This window comes from Somniosus microcephalus, chromosome 9, assembly GCF_052327205.1.
Source record: "Somniosus microcephalus isolate GS21.2 chromosome 9, FLI_Smic_1.0, whole genome shotgun sequence".
NCBI classification, from domain to species: domain Eukaryota; kingdom Metazoa; phylum Chordata; class Chondrichthyes; order Squaliformes; family Somniosidae; genus Somniosus; species Somniosus microcephalus.
Genome location: NC_140995.1, coordinates 24,177,599 through 24,192,790, shown reverse-complemented (window position 1 = coordinate 24,192,790; position 15,192 = coordinate 24,177,599). Strand labels below are relative to the sequence as shown.

Sequence of the window (15,192 nt, the reverse complement as noted above, 5' to 3'; positions counted from 1 at the left end):
CATTTAATATGAAATTAGCAGAACAGCACCGGTAAAGCACCAACTCAGGTACAATTGCACACAATATACTTGCATTTTTCAGATCATTGCACCTCCTTTTAGATTTATGAGCCTAACAAACCACTTTAAGACGCTACATGCAAATATTAGATATTGAATATTTAAACTGTTACGTGATTGCTGTTTACAGACTGAAGTTCACCAGACAGTACTGTATATTATTCATTTTGATGTCAACTGCTCACAACATTACTAGATAAATTCTACAGCAGCAGGTGTTAAAAAGTATCAGGTTCTTTAAGAATGTAAGAAAATGTGGGATGAATAAAAGTCAGTTGGGCTCACCAAGCCCACACCTTTCAAAAACCGTGTGCAATCTGCCATATTCGCAACTGTGCACTAGCTGATTAATTCCCCAAGAGACATGAAAAGCCACAAGCGGCATTTCCAACGCGGTAAAGCTGTATGATTAAGGTACAGTAATTGGCAAAAGAACCAGAAGCGACACAAGGAAAAAATGTTTTTGTACACAGCAAGTTATGATGATCTGGAACGCGCTGCCTGAAAGGGCGGTGGGAGCCGATTCAATAGTAACTTTCAAAAGGGAATTGGATAAATAATCGAACAGGAAAACTTTGCAGGGTTGTGGGGAAAGGGCAGGGGAGTGGGCCAAATTGGATCGCTCTTTCAAAGAGCTGGCACAATGGGCTTAATGGCCTTCTTCTGTGCTATATGATTCTCTGATTCTATTATTTCTCCATGATCATTTTCTTGGCTGTTTAGCCCAGTACATAAATTAAAATAACTGGTCCATCATTCTGAATTCACATTCCCCTCCTATCAGAACAACATCTGATGCCCTCCAGTAGAACTCCTGTGCTTATCAGCTCCTAAGAACATTAACCAGAGGGCCATTTAATTCTTTGCTCACATCCTGGTGGCTTTTAGGATGCTGTGCATCTAGTCCTAATTTGCTTAACTCTTGGGATCTAGATCTTAGAAAGGTCAAGTTTAAATATACAAACTACGAGTGTGATGAATTCTGAGCCAAAAAGACTGCATCCGAGATTTTCACTCTTGAACACTGACGTGAAGAGTTAGATTAACACATCTGCCACTTCGTGATTCCTACACGTTTTCACCCAATAGGGGTAATTTTGACTTTTGACGAGTGTGAAATGGGCAATATCGATTCAGTCCTCCGTTGTACATTTCCTGGTTTTCAATTTCATTGAAGTCAAGAGAAATGAAAATTGGGAGAGATGTAGAACTGGCGGCTGAATCAATATTGCCCATTTTACACTACTGCTGAAAGTCAATTTTACCCCCAGAGCATCTCTTGAAGGACTTTAATGGCTTTTAATACTGTCACTTTCATGGGTCAATGTCACTTGGAGAAAATGTCTATGGCAAGTTTTTTAATTATTGGCAAAAACATAGCTTTATACATAATATAAGATTTTACTGTACCTGATAATTTCCTTTTAAAGTACCAATCAGCTGTGTAATCTGGCCAACCACACTTAAATCATGCATTAGATTTTGTAAATCCTGATACAACTGGCCTGGTCCCATATATAGCTTGTCTGGAAAAATGAAATTGAAATACATGAGTAGCAGATTAATAGAATAAAGTAACACTTTGCTGCTGAAATGTAGCAAGGTACAAGTGGGTGATTTGTGTCATTTTAAATCAGAATAATTGAACATCTTAAACTTGTCTATCTTTGGCAAAGAAGACTAAAATAATAATGTCGCCATATAGACACCTATTGTATTGAATTGCTCAAGTGGACAGGAGTAGGCCATTCAGCCCCTTGAGTCTGTTCCACCATTCAATTAGACCATGGCTGATCTGTATCTTAACTCTTTCTACCCGCCTTGGTTCCGTAACCCTGAATACCCTTGCCTAACAAAAATAATATCAAGAGGGTTAAGTTCTCTGGCTGCCTGCCTTTCATTTCACTACAGGTCACCATCCTTCCCATGCCTGAATGTCAATACCAACAGTCAGACTCAAGGCAAGTGTTCAGAGTCTCCTGAGCCTGGGATTTGAGTGGCACAGTCACTCCAGACATCCTATTACCTTAGGAGAGGGCTCTTTTTCTGGAGGAATGACTAGCAAGGTACTGCATACGGTCACACCTCACAATAATAGAAAGCGATGCAAATTGCTGTTGAAGTTGGTGAAAACCCACTGGCTAAATCCGGAAACGTTGTGTCCTCACAACAATAAAACTATTCCTTTGAAAAGCAAGAAACATCAGCATGAAAATTGCTATTGGAGTAAAGCAGAATGCCAGTGGCAGTTCATGGTTACTGACCAGCAAGGTTGGGCGTCTATTTCACCCCCATTACCAACTGCTGTATGCTCGTCAGGAAATTGCTGCAGTGCTTCTAAACTGGCAGCGCGGCTACAGTTTCACTGTTTGTGCAGATATGAAGCTCATTATAATAAGGATTGCTTTCAGTGCTCGTCCATCATTTGATTTAGTAGAGTACGACAAGCAGAACCAGGAAAGGGTTGCCATGGCGGGCAAGTGTCAGCAAACGGGCACAGTTTGGACCCAGTGCTATATCACCCATTACGCCTACAGGCCCAAGCACAGGTACTTTATAATGACTGAAGAGCATTGTCTTTGGATGCTCAGGCTTAGCAGGGAGGCAGCTAGAGCTATGCTATCTGCTGCAAGAAGAATTACGGATGATCTTGCAAATAGAGGCAGCACTGTCAATGGCTGCCAAGGTGGCGATGGCATGCAATCTTTAACTTCCAAGTCCTTCCAAGATAGCACAGGGAACATTACCCTATCAGTTAACATCCTGTGCACGGATGTAGACAGTCGACTACTGCTTTATTCAGCAGGGCTAACATCTTCATTCCTTTTCCGGATGACCAGCAATAGCGGCACAACAGGGATGCCCAATTTCTCTAGATTGCTGGTTTTCCATAAAGTACAGCCGGAAACTGATGGCATCCTTGTGGCTATCTGGACCCCTGGGCACAATGCAATGCCCCTGCACAAACAAAAAGGGGTTCGACTCCATCAAGATACAGCCGGTTAGTCACCATAATCACCGTCACTTGCAAGTGTATCCCTGCTTCTTAGCCGTCAGCCACAGCACTTTCATTTTTTTTTTTTAAACCAATCTCCCGTGCCAGGCTGATTTGAAGGTGAAAAGATACAGAAGTTTGTTCCTCAGAAAGCTACCCTCTCCAGTCCGAGCTTCCGACACCCTTGCAGCAGCAACAGACAGAAGCCAAGCTCCCAACTGGAGTTTACTTACATGGGTGACGTAATAAAACTCACGACGCACTTGGTTTGAGTATAAAGCAAGGCTTTAATCAACTTGTTTCAGAACATGGAGGTCTAGTTGTACTTCACTAGTTCCTGTCTTACAAAATGTCCCTGGGCAAGCTGGGGCTGACGCCTGAGTATTTATACTCCTTGGACAGCGCCACTAGCTGGCCGTCCAGCGTTATTTCACGAGTAGTTTCTTGATGAATGATGAGATTTATAACAATGGGTAAACAGGGTTTTCCGGTAAAGTTACAGTAGTGGAGCGGGAGAAGCAAGGAGGAAATTCCCGGCCCAAGACTTCTCTTTCATAAGAACTTAAGAAATAGGAGCAGGATTTGGCTCTTCGAGCCTGCTCCGCCATTTAATGAGATCATGGCTGATCTGATCTTGGGCTCAGCTCCATTTCCCTGCCCACTCCCCATAACCCTTCACTTCCTTATGGTTCAAAAATCTGTCTATCTCCACCATAAATATATTCAATCGGTGCAGGAAGCTGTGCACGTACATCCTGGACTGACAACACAGGGGAAAAAAAAAACAACCAACCACCATGTGAAGGAGGCACTTCTTACACAGCATAAGGATCTTGCAGGATAGGCGCACCAACGTCAGTGTTCTCGCTCAGGCCAACATCCCCAGCATCGAAGCTTTGACCATGCTAGATCAGCTCCGATGGACAGGCCACATCGTCTGTATGCCTGATACAAGACTCCTGAAACAAGCGCTCTACTCAGAGGTCAGACATGGCAAGAGAGCCCCAGGTGGGCAGAGGAAACGCTTCAAGGACACCCTCAAAGCCTCCTTGAAAAAGTGCAACATCCCCCACCGGCACGCTGGGAATCCCTGGCCCAAGACCGCACAAAGTGGAGGAGAAGCATCTGGGAAGGCGCCGAACACCTCGAGTTTCTTTGCCGGGAGCAAGCGGAAGCCAAGCGCAAGCAGCGCACGTCAACCCAAGCACCCCACCCACCCGCCCCTTCAACCACCGTCTGCCCCCACCTGTGACAGAGACCGTAGGTCCCGCATTGGACTCATCAGTCACCTGAGAACTCATTTTTAGTGTGGAAGCAAGTCATCCTCGGTTCCGAGGGACTGCCGAAGAGAAGACACAGCATGAGAGGGGAAAGTCACCAGGACTACGGCCCTGGCATCAGTTACACTCCAAGCGTATTAAATGGGTATTGATTCCACAATCCTCCCCGTTGGTAATCTGGGCTTACTTACTGGGATGGGGAGGGTGTAAGGAAGCGTTTTTGAACAGCTTGCAAGCCTCATCTCGTGTCGATTCAACTTTTGCTCGCTGGAAGGCATCACGGGCTCCAAGCTTCATCAGCAAAACCAATATCTCTTGTAATTAATTTATGGGCTTTTTTCGCTGCTCATCTCGTGGAGTTGTTTATCCCCCAGCTGCAATTGTTTAGATTGTGTTTTATCTTCCACTTCTTGCTGAATAACTGCATAGCCATCAAAATACAGAACTGTTTTTCCAATAACATGAAAACTGCTTATGTTGAGGAAACTGATAACTCTCATGATCAATAGTCTCTTCATTATATTCAGCGTACATGAGGTGATATGAAATCACCCCGCGGCATTCTTCATACTCTCTTCATTAAAAGCAGCTAGATTTTCCTTCAACAATTTATTGATGCATATATTAAAAGAAATGGCCACGACAATGATCATGGTGGAAGTTTCCAGTGATGCTCGTAAGCATGATCTGTTATAACCATTTAAACGATGCAAGTCGCAATGAGTCAGAAAATGAGAAACCTGCACAAAGTAGAATGAAGACTTTAAACATTAATCAAAACTCAGATCTGAATGTCAAAAAATGCGTGGTTTTAGCAGTGACACACAACGGAATTGCACAAAAATTAACATTTCCGTAAATGCTTGGCAATTTCACAGGAATGCACACTCATCCAGATATTACACTCGTACGAGATCAATTTTTGAATTAGAATGTAAAAGTTCATGTTAATATGATGGGAGAATTGTACAATTCAGTCAAACTGCTGCCTTGAAAAATCCTCCGGCTTTAAAGAAAGTTTAATTACAAAGTTGCACTTAAACCAAAAGGAATCCAATAGAGTAATGAATTAAGTGAGCCTTTGTATGAAAGTTTGTCCACTTGAAGAAAGTTGTGTATGACTGAAAGTGGCAGAAACCTTTAATATCTGACAAGACTTTAACAGAAGTTAAATTGCTTTAGTTCTCAGTTCTGCCATGTAACCAAAGACTTTGTTATGTCACAACAGAAATACATGTGCTAATCGAATCACTGCAATAAAGATGATAGATGGTTCTGTCCCTTTAATTTATACAATTAGGGCTAGATTTTCAGTTGCTTGCGCCAGCAGTTAGCGCCTTAAGAGAAGTGATTTCCGGGCGCTATGCGTGTAGCGCCCGGGCGCAGCGCAGTTTGCGCCCCGCCCCAAATTAAGTTGCCCGTTAGCGCCGGCGCAAAGTTTAGCGCCCGCCCGGATGCGCGCGCAGAAAATGACGTCACATCCTCGTGCAACGCCCTTTGGCCGCCCCGATTGCAAACTTCAGTCGGACCGCCCCATTGTGCGGCGGGCGGCCGGAGCGTTTGGAAAAAGGAACGCAACACAACCAGCGCGGGCCCCGGGGGGCGCTAATTAAAGGGAACGTCCTCTCCAGTATAAAGGCCATCCATTATTTCAGAAAACAGTCTTGTGCAACGCATTTCTGGAGACACAACAAGGAGGATAGCTAACTGGTTTCAAGCAGCAAGAGCCAGGTATTTTTGGACTCAGGCAACAGCGCTGCAAGTGGCCATTTGGAAATTAGAGTGTTTGCCAGGATTTGATGGGGGTTGCATGGGGTGCCAACGCGGAGCTGCAGCTCCATGTCCGTAGGGCTCGCAGACGTATTGTGAGAGGGGCAGCCCTGGCTAGAGGCAGAGGGGGCTACAGGCGTCGGCCACGTAGGCCTTACCCAGTCAGGCTATACCGCCAGCAGCGCTCCTACCTAAACATGAGTGCCGCGCGATGTGTTAAAAGGCTCCGATTCCGGAAGGGGGTGATTGCAGAGATCTGCCACCTGCTTCGCCGAGATCTGCGGCCAAAGCTCAGGTGCAGGACGTCTCTGTCGGTGGAAGTGAAGGTGACAGTGGCATTGAACTTCTATGCCACCGGCTCCTTCCAATACGCTGCTGGGGACATAGCAAACATCCCCCAGTACGGCGCGCATCGCTGCATCCGCCAGGTGACCGAAGCACTGTTCAGAAGGAGAAGCCAATTCATCTCCTTCCCCATGGCCCTGGAGAGCCAGCATCAGCGCGCATTGGGATTTTCCAGACTCGGGGAATTCCCCTTGGTGCAGGGCGCCATTGACTGTACGCATGTGGCTTTGCGGGCCCCTCTGGAGCATGGCGAGCAGTATCGCAACAGGAAGGGCTACCATTCTCTGAATGTGCAGCTGGTCTGTGACCACAAGCAGCGCATCATGGCAGTCAATGCCAGCTTCCCAGGCAGCAGCCACGATGCCTTTATCCTGCGGCAGAGTACTGTGCATGACATGTTCCAGGCACAGCCTCCCCCAAGAGGATGGCTACTCGGGGACAAAGGCTATCCTTTGTGCACCTGGCTCATGACCCCGCTCCGCGCGCCCAGGACCGCTGCTGAAGAGGCCTACAACGAGAGCCATCAAACCACCCGCAACATCATCGAGCTAACTATTGGGGTCCTCAAGCAGCGGTTCCGCTGCCTTGATCGCTCCGGAGGAGCTCTCCAGTATTCGCCGGACCGGGTCTCCCAATTTGTGGTGGTTTGCTGCATGCTACACAACCTGGCTATCCGCAGGACTCAGGCACTGCCACCTGACGTTGGACCAGCACCTCAGGAGGAGGAGCAGGAGGAGCATGAGGAGGAGGAGGAGGAGGAGCAGGAGTACGTTCCCAGGAGGGAGCGACCAGGGCCAAGGGCCGCACGACGCCACCTTATTACACGGTACTTCTAAGCCCCGTCAGGGAATGGCCAGGGGCCATGAGGGAAGATGAATGCAGCCGCTCCGCAAGCCCTCAGCCGGCGAAGCCAACAAACACTAAGAAGAACAACCATGGAGACTGCATGAATAAAGATAATTTTTTATTAAACAAAAATGAAAAGCCCTTCCCACATGAATCCCCAAAAACAATAAACGGGCCCCACAAAAAGCCCAACAAACGACTCACTCCCACAAACTGGGGAGGAGCCACTCCACCTTTATTGAAACCGGGCCTCAACGTCGGCCTAACGCAAAAAAAAAGCCCTCCAAAAGCACAACCATGGGCAAAATAAAGATGGCCACCGCCATATTAAAGGAAAGCTGGCCACACCCTCTACTGAGTGGCCCGCGAGGGCGAGACCTTGGCCAGCATTTTGCCTCCCCTGCCCTGCCTGCTGCTCCTTCGCAAGCTCTGCCCAGTGGCTGCTGCGAGGCTGGGGGAAGGCGCCTGAGGCTCAGATGCCCTTCCGCCAGATGCCGCTGGGGGGCGGCCTACACGGCGTTTGGGCCTCGAGGGGCCGTCTCCTGAGTGGCGCGCCTGAGCCTGGCCACCATCAGCTGCAGCCGCTTGCCCTTGACGCCCCAGAGGGGGAATGGCGGCGACGGATGGTGCAATGTGGGCCAGCTGGCGTCTGGGATGCGCTGGCTGGTGCTGTGGCGCGGTGGCACTCGGCCGGGCCCGCACTGCAGGATCCGCAGCAATCAGCCGACGGCCGGCTTGCTGGGATGGTCCAGCGCGGCGCCTGCCCTGGCGATGCCTGCCTGAGACAGCGCGTGTGGCAGCAGTGAGTGGCCCTCTGGTCCTGGTGTGCGCGCGCATCACATCCGCCAGGGTCTTGACGGCATCAGTTAGCATGCGGCCAGTCGCGGCAGTTGCTGCCCCGAACTCGCGCACACTGGTCGCCAGCGACTCGATGGCCTCAGGCATGCGCCCCACCACGCTCATGAGCTCCGTGTGGCGCCGGTCCGAGTCGTCGGCCATCTGATCGAGCTTCCGCACCTCCTCCGAAGTGAAGGTGTCCGGACTGGAGTCGCGACTCTCCCGCTGGGGAGGAGGGGGCCGAACTAGGGGACCCTTGCCGCGTTGGTGACGGCGAGTGTGCCGAGCAGCAGCACTCCCCTCTGATCCTTCCCCCCTTTGGGGGGAAGGCCGCGGGCCACGCGCACGGCTGCTGGGTGGCTGGACGCCACTGGTCCCAGAAGCTGCATTGCCCTGCGACAGTTCCTCCAGGCACTCGTCCAGTGAGGAGGTGTCGAGCATTTCCTCCTCTCCTGCGGGACGTGACTGTTCCCCCGAAGGTCCGGCTTGCTCCTCCTCCTCCTCCTCCTGGTTGGAGGTGCTGTCACTGGCAGCCTCAGGGTCCTGGTCGTCACCAGCTGAAAGCAGGAATGCACAAGAGTAGCTTCAGAGTGAGGAGACGGCGTCAGCGAGGGAGTTAGGACTGGTGGGATTCAGCGCATTGGTGGGACAGTGGCAAAGGAGGTAGCTCGGATGGGCCAGTGCGACGCGAGAGGGCCAAAAGGCGAGGTCCTTACCATTGCCGGGCAGTGGAGGGTCGGATACACCGCACGCTGTGGGGACAATCACACGTGCTCCCATGAGCACACACACGCGCTCCTCCAGCCGAGTGAGCTTCTGCAGCTTGGCGCGGCCACCCCTGGCACGGGCCTGGCGATTAAACGCTACTTTAGCCTGCAAGAGAAAGGACGGGCTGTAAGGGCGCAGTGAAGCCCTGATGTAGTGTGCACTGCCTCCCATGGTGGAATAGCTTGGACAGAGTGAAGCCCTGATGTAGTGTGCACTGCCTCCCATGGTGGAATAGCTTGGACAGAGTGAAGCCCTGATGTAGTGTGCACTGCCTCCCATGGTGGAATAGCTTGGCCAAAGTGTAGAGTGCCGAATGGCCATTTGATGCTCATGACTGTCCCAATGCTGCTGGCTGAGGGCTGGCCAAAAGGACTTTCAGGTCCCTTTGCCCATCATGTCAGGTGTACATGCAAGAATGAGGAGGAGACTGGAAAGGCTACTCACCCTCACAATCCTGGTCAGATCGTTGTACTTCTTACGGCATTGTGTGTGGGTCCTGGGGGCCTCGCCGGTGAATGTCACCCTCTGGGCGATCTGCTTCCAGGCTTTGGTGTAGTCGTGGTGGGTTGGATTCCTCCCACTGTCTGGAAACAAGATCTTGCGCCTCACCTCCAGAGCTGTGAGCATGATGTCCAGATCACCCTCTGAGAAGCGCAGGGCACGCTGACGGGCCTTCTCTGGCGTTGCCATGACTCCCTGGGGCTGAGCAGTAGTGTTGAGGCCTCTTTGCAAGGCTGCAGTGTGCAGGGCGTGGCAGCAGACTAATTCGTCCCTTCCCCCTTTAAGAGCTGGTCGGCACCACGGGGTCTGCTGTCAGTGCAAAAATGACCGCACCCGTGCTGCGCCCCGCCTGGGCGCTATCCCTCTGGACCGCCGGCTTAGCGCCTAAAGAGAGTAGTGGAACGCCTCTTTTAGCGCTCCACCAACCTCTTAGGGCGAAGCCACTGAATTCCCGGCAACGGGGCGCTACTTTGGGGCGGGCGCTAACTTCGGGCGGGCGCTAAAGCTAGCGCCCCAAAACTGCCTAAACTGAAAATCTAGCCCTAAAGTTTTAACCTCATCAACTATTATGTGCCTTGCATGGTAATTGCGAGTGTGTACAAAGTAACTGTTGTTATACTTATAATAAAGGGAGAGTCAATTTATTACGCATGACGCAAGCAAACATGGTCAAATCAGAATCCCAAAAAGCAGCTTTATCAAAGGTTTCCTTAACAGACTGCACACAAAATGTGTTGTTAGAGATTTTGAGCAGTTGTGGAAACAGTGAAAAGCTGTGGCTTGTCTCTCAAGTATTTGCCAAGCCATTTCCAACAGAGCAATCACCAACCTCAATGCCCAGGAGAACTTTTTGTACCAAGCAAAGATATTAGGATTATAATCTTAACTGGCATGTCTAAAATACTTCAAAACATCTGTTGCTTTTTGAATTTAAAAAATACAACCTAAAAACTAATTATAATATGTAAATCTGAACTATTTTATGCTATGCTTCGATTTTATTTGGAGGACACTTAACACAAAAAGGCCCTACAACTTCCAACAATCGATTAATTCCAGCTTTTAATACTCAATTTACAATTGAGATTTAAAAAAAACTGGTTAAGTAATTTAAAAATTGCACATTAACAGGGAAAATCAGTACGCAGAGTTAAATTAAGAGATTAAAACGTAGATTTAAAAGGGAAGTAATTACTTGTCCCAACAGTTGTTTTGACTATTATTTTGGGTACAATTCTTCTAAAAATGCACTCTGTGGAGTACTGAAGGGTATTTGGTGTATTAAAACTTCAAGCAAACAATTCTGACAAATTCAGGCGACAGTTCCTCGTAGAGTGAATCTGCGAACTGGCATTGATGACAGCACAGTCGATCTGCTCCTAGACCCAATGGGAGAAATCCTTTTAGATTCAATAGACACTCCCAAAAATAATTTTTCTGTGCCCCTTGCAAACTTTTACTAAAACAAAGAACAAGAAAAAAACTGAATGTACGCTATATATCCAGAAATAAGTATTTCAGATTTGAATCACTTTCCACTAGGCCTAAATTCCTTTTTAAATAAAAGCACAATTCCTTTTAAAATAAATTGGGTGACTTCTGAAATAGTTTAAATATACCATCTCAAGAAGTGGCATTTGTCCCATAAAAAACCAAGAGTCAAGATTTAATAATGCAAGCGTTCTCCATACTGTATTTGTAAAAAGGAATGTTACATCCAAATGTCTTTATTAAAAGGTGATTCAAATACTGTTTGTTACTATGGACACCACGGGGGAGAAATTCGGTTACACCCCGTTTGGGGGCGGTAACCAAATTAGCGCCAGCCATTTAGCGCTTGACGTGGGAGTACCGCCCCGGCCGCTAAATTGGGCTTACCGACCCGGCAAGGAAGCGGAGCGCTATCTCGGGTGCTCCACTTCCTCACGGGGCGGTATTTGTGGTGCAAAGCGCGGTAGCGCCGGAGTACGACGCGGCTGCTCTGCGTAGCGCTGACTCATTTCATCACCCTCCCCTTCTGTTAGAGAGGGATGCTGCGCACTCTACAGGCCATTTGACAGCCTCCACTAGCCCACCAGGGTGGCGTGGTGCCTGGCTGCGCGACGGCGGCCACGGGCCACGCCAAGGGCCGCCACGAGGGGCCGACCTGGAGGTCAGCCAAAACAATAAGATGGCGGTGCGGGATGCAGCCGGGCTTCCCCTTTAATTACCGCCTCGCGAGCGGAGGTCGGCCCGGTTTGCGACCCGTGAAACTGTCGCGGACATCGCCCGCAGCAGCTTCGTGGGGCGCAGCCGAATATCTGCTGCGGGGCGCTAAGGTTGCGTCGCTCGGCCATGACATCATCGCAGGCGGCGCATAGCTGCAGGGTTCTACCGGCTACCGTCGCCGCTGACCTTCCGCTGAATTTCGCGAGAGGCGTTAGCGGCGCCTTGCCCGGGCGCGCGAGGATATTCACTCCATTAGTGCCCCTCCGGGAGCGCCAACAAGAGGCGCAAGCCAACCCAATTTCCCCCCCCCCAAACTTAGAGCCAAAACAAATATTTAAAAATAAATGGTCTGATGGGCAATCCCTTTCACACCTGCGGCTTCCACTCCCGCTCCATCTCAACTTTCTACTCTGCTCAGTAATCTCTGCGCTTTCCTCTCTTGCATACTTTATGCTGTAAAACATTGTCCTGCACATTTCCCCCCGAGTTATCAGGTCCAGCATACACAAATCTTAGCCTGCGAGTCCTCCGCGCACTTCAAAATTTTTGATTGTAATTATATAATCAGAGTAATTTTGCACTTCCATTTGTCCCGTAATTACAAAATTACATCTTAAAAACAAATTACAGTAACTTACAGCTAGAGTGTATAACACCATATAAATTCTTTCTGTACAATCTAATAGCAGTTCCTAAATCCAAGGACACCAGCACGTACAAGAAATTAAAAACACTCGCCAACAAACCTTTCTTGGAAGTGCTAATAAAACAAGTTTAATGAGCACATTCCAAACTATTGAAAGCTTTGCTTTCTTTTATTTAGCCTGAGCACTAATAAAAGTTATTCTTTGGCAAAGTGGTCCCACTGAACTTGAACTAACAGGGATGTATTCACTTTGAATCAGAGACAATAAATTAATGCAAAGGAAAGAAATGGCAAATCAATGTCTGTCCAAGTCAATTTCTTTGCCTTCAAATAAAACAAACATCAGCTAAATCACCTATCAGCGCTTCGGAAAGGCAAACAAGTAAACCAATCATAAATGATGTAATTGTCTCCAAATGAAAAGGCAGAACAATGGTCTCTTAGTTCGTGATCCCTGTGGTGTTTTAAAAAACACTGTCCACAAATATTACGTGTGAATTGACATACACATTCTCAGCATACTCATTACAGTCAGGATTCAAGGTAAGAAAATCACATACAGTGAACCTTGTAAATTACAGACACCTCAGGGACTGGCATCAGCTGTCCTATTTTTGCAGGTGATCCTTATTTTCAAAATGGTCATTAAATGTACTGTAAAAATATTCCCAACAATCTTGAAGAACCAGCTGAGATTATGATCAGCACCTAATCAGCTGGAACAATGCTAAGAATCACCCTCCCACACACCAGCATTCAGCTCTATTCACTTAACAGTTCTGCAGTCTAAATTCCTGTTTCACGGCAAGCCACTCTCACTTGGAGCAGAATGTAACTTCTGTAATGAACTGTGTTTCTCAGCTCTGAGCAGCATTAGGGCAGTCACAGGACAGGTTTTGACGGTATACTGACGCTTCCAAAGGCAAGTCTTGGAACAGATTGAGAACATTTGGGAAGGAAAACACGAGGTCACATTTTGTGTAGGAGTGAAACGGCGGTTTTCCGGCTGAGCAGCGAGTGTGCAGGAACACTGACCGACAGCTGGGACTCGCAGGCCTGTCCCTCACGCTATACAGTGACTGAGAGACCCGGGACAGTCATCCACCTTCACTCCCCATAGCCAGAGCTCCTCAAAGAAGTGGATCCATCGTCAGAAGCCGAGAGAAAGAAGACAATGGCAGGGTCAGGGGGAGAGCAGCTGCCAGCAGCGGCTGAAGGAGTGTATGGACGCTGCGCCAGGGCAGGATAGGATGGCCCCTCTCGCTGTTCGCACGTGCTTTCCTTGATTCAGGAGGCTGGCGAGTAGGGTTGCCTGGTTTGACCAAATTATATCTGATCCCGTGATGCCTGATCACTAGCCCCCATTCCCCATCTCTCCCCCCCTCCCCTATTCTCCAGTCTCCCCCTCTCTCCAAACCCCTATACCCCATTTTTCCCCCCCACCGGGAGCCCCCACTCTCCATCTCTTACCAACCCCTCCCCACCCTCCCCCCACCACCCCCATCCCAGGCACCCCCATCTCGCCCCCCCCTTCCCCCACATCCTCATTCCCCATCTCTCTTTCCCACGTCACCATTCCCTAGTCTTCATCTACCCCCCCGATTACCAACTCCCGAGCTTCTCCCCAATTGCTAACTCCTGAGCTTCTCCCAGTTTGCTGACCCTCGAGTGTTCCCGGTACACCAGCCGGTCCCAGCTCTCTGTGGCGCTGGGGGGAAACGTCACCGGGCCGGAGGCCAGCTCCACACAGTGGAGTCCAGTGCAATCGGCACCTGAATGAAAACTGAAGTGGACGTACAGCGGTGCCCCAGAGTTTATTCTCCCTGCACAGGGACAGACTGCCGTGCCGACATGCATGCGAGAACTGGCGACACAACAAATCTTTTGCCACAGTTGCCAGAGAATTTGGGGGCAGAAAAGAATCAAGCTGTAAGGGGGAAGCGCCAGTGATCCCGACTCAGTGAAAGTTCCAGATACAGCAGCTTTGAAACGGGCTGTGTCCTGCGTATTAAGTTGTAAAAGGGCTTGGTGCATTGATGGCTGTCTGTAGTTCCTAATTTGCGAGTGTCCGTGGTTTCAGAGGGCTGCTTGTATATTTTACCATGCAAGTTATTTGGATCTCACAATAAGTGTATTTTGCAGGGTGTCCGATTTTTGCAAGTGTCCGTTTACGCAAGATTCACTATTACTGTTTGGTGGGAGTTGGGCTAAATTAGGCTTGATGGAATATATGGATCAATACAAAAGCAATTTCCTGATCATCCACTTGGAAGCAGTGATTTTAATTCGATTCACAAGAGTCCAAAAATCTTTGTATTATAAAGTTAATTGTTTGCAAAATGGGGATGGGGGATCTTAACTACAAGGACTGGTTGGAGAAGCTGGATTTGTTTTCATTAGAGCAAAGGAGGTTGAGGGATGATTTGATAGGTGTGTACAAGATTATGACAGGTTTGGACAGGCTAGACGGGGAAGGACTGTTCCCACTGGTTGATGGTACAAGGACTAGGGGACTCAGATTTAAGGTTTTGGGCAAGAGATACAGGAGGATGTGAGGAAAAACTTTTTTACGCAGCGAGTGATGATGACCTGGAATTCTCTGCCGACGGAAGTGGTGAAAGCGGAGACACTCAATGTTTTCAAGGGGAGACTGGATAGGCACTTGAGGGAAATAAACTTGCAGGGCTACAGGGATAGAGCGGGGGAATGGGACTGACTGGATTGCTCTACAGAGAGCCAGCATGGACTCGATGGGTCGAATGGCCTCCTTCTGTGCCATTATGACTCGATGGGCTCGAATTTCCAAGCCCCGTGGAGGCGGGTTTGGAGGCGGGAGCGGTGGGAAAATTGCAGAATCGGGAGGCACGAACCCATCCCGCCCCCAAGCCAATGTCCCAGGAGGTGGGTACCTGACCAGGTAGTTAACAGGCAGTTTT

The 15,192-nt window shown here is 48.9% G+C and overlaps 1 protein-coding gene across 4 annotated transcripts in view; it reads right to left on the bottom strand.

The window, feature by feature from the left end:
• Positions 1-15,192, bottom strand: part of arhgef10 (Rho guanine nucleotide exchange factor (GEF) 10) — a 361,849-nt gene that overhangs the window by 105,900 nt on the left and 240,757 nt on the right. For all 4 annotated transcript variants that reach the window (XM_085996438.1, XM_085996437.1, XM_085996439.1 and 1 more), the window contains one exon: positions 1,471-1,586. In XM_085996438.1, coding sequence (XP_085852564.1) covers positions 1,471-1,586 — 116 coding nt within the window. The remainder of the gene's footprint in view (positions 1-1,470; positions 1,587-15,192) is intronic.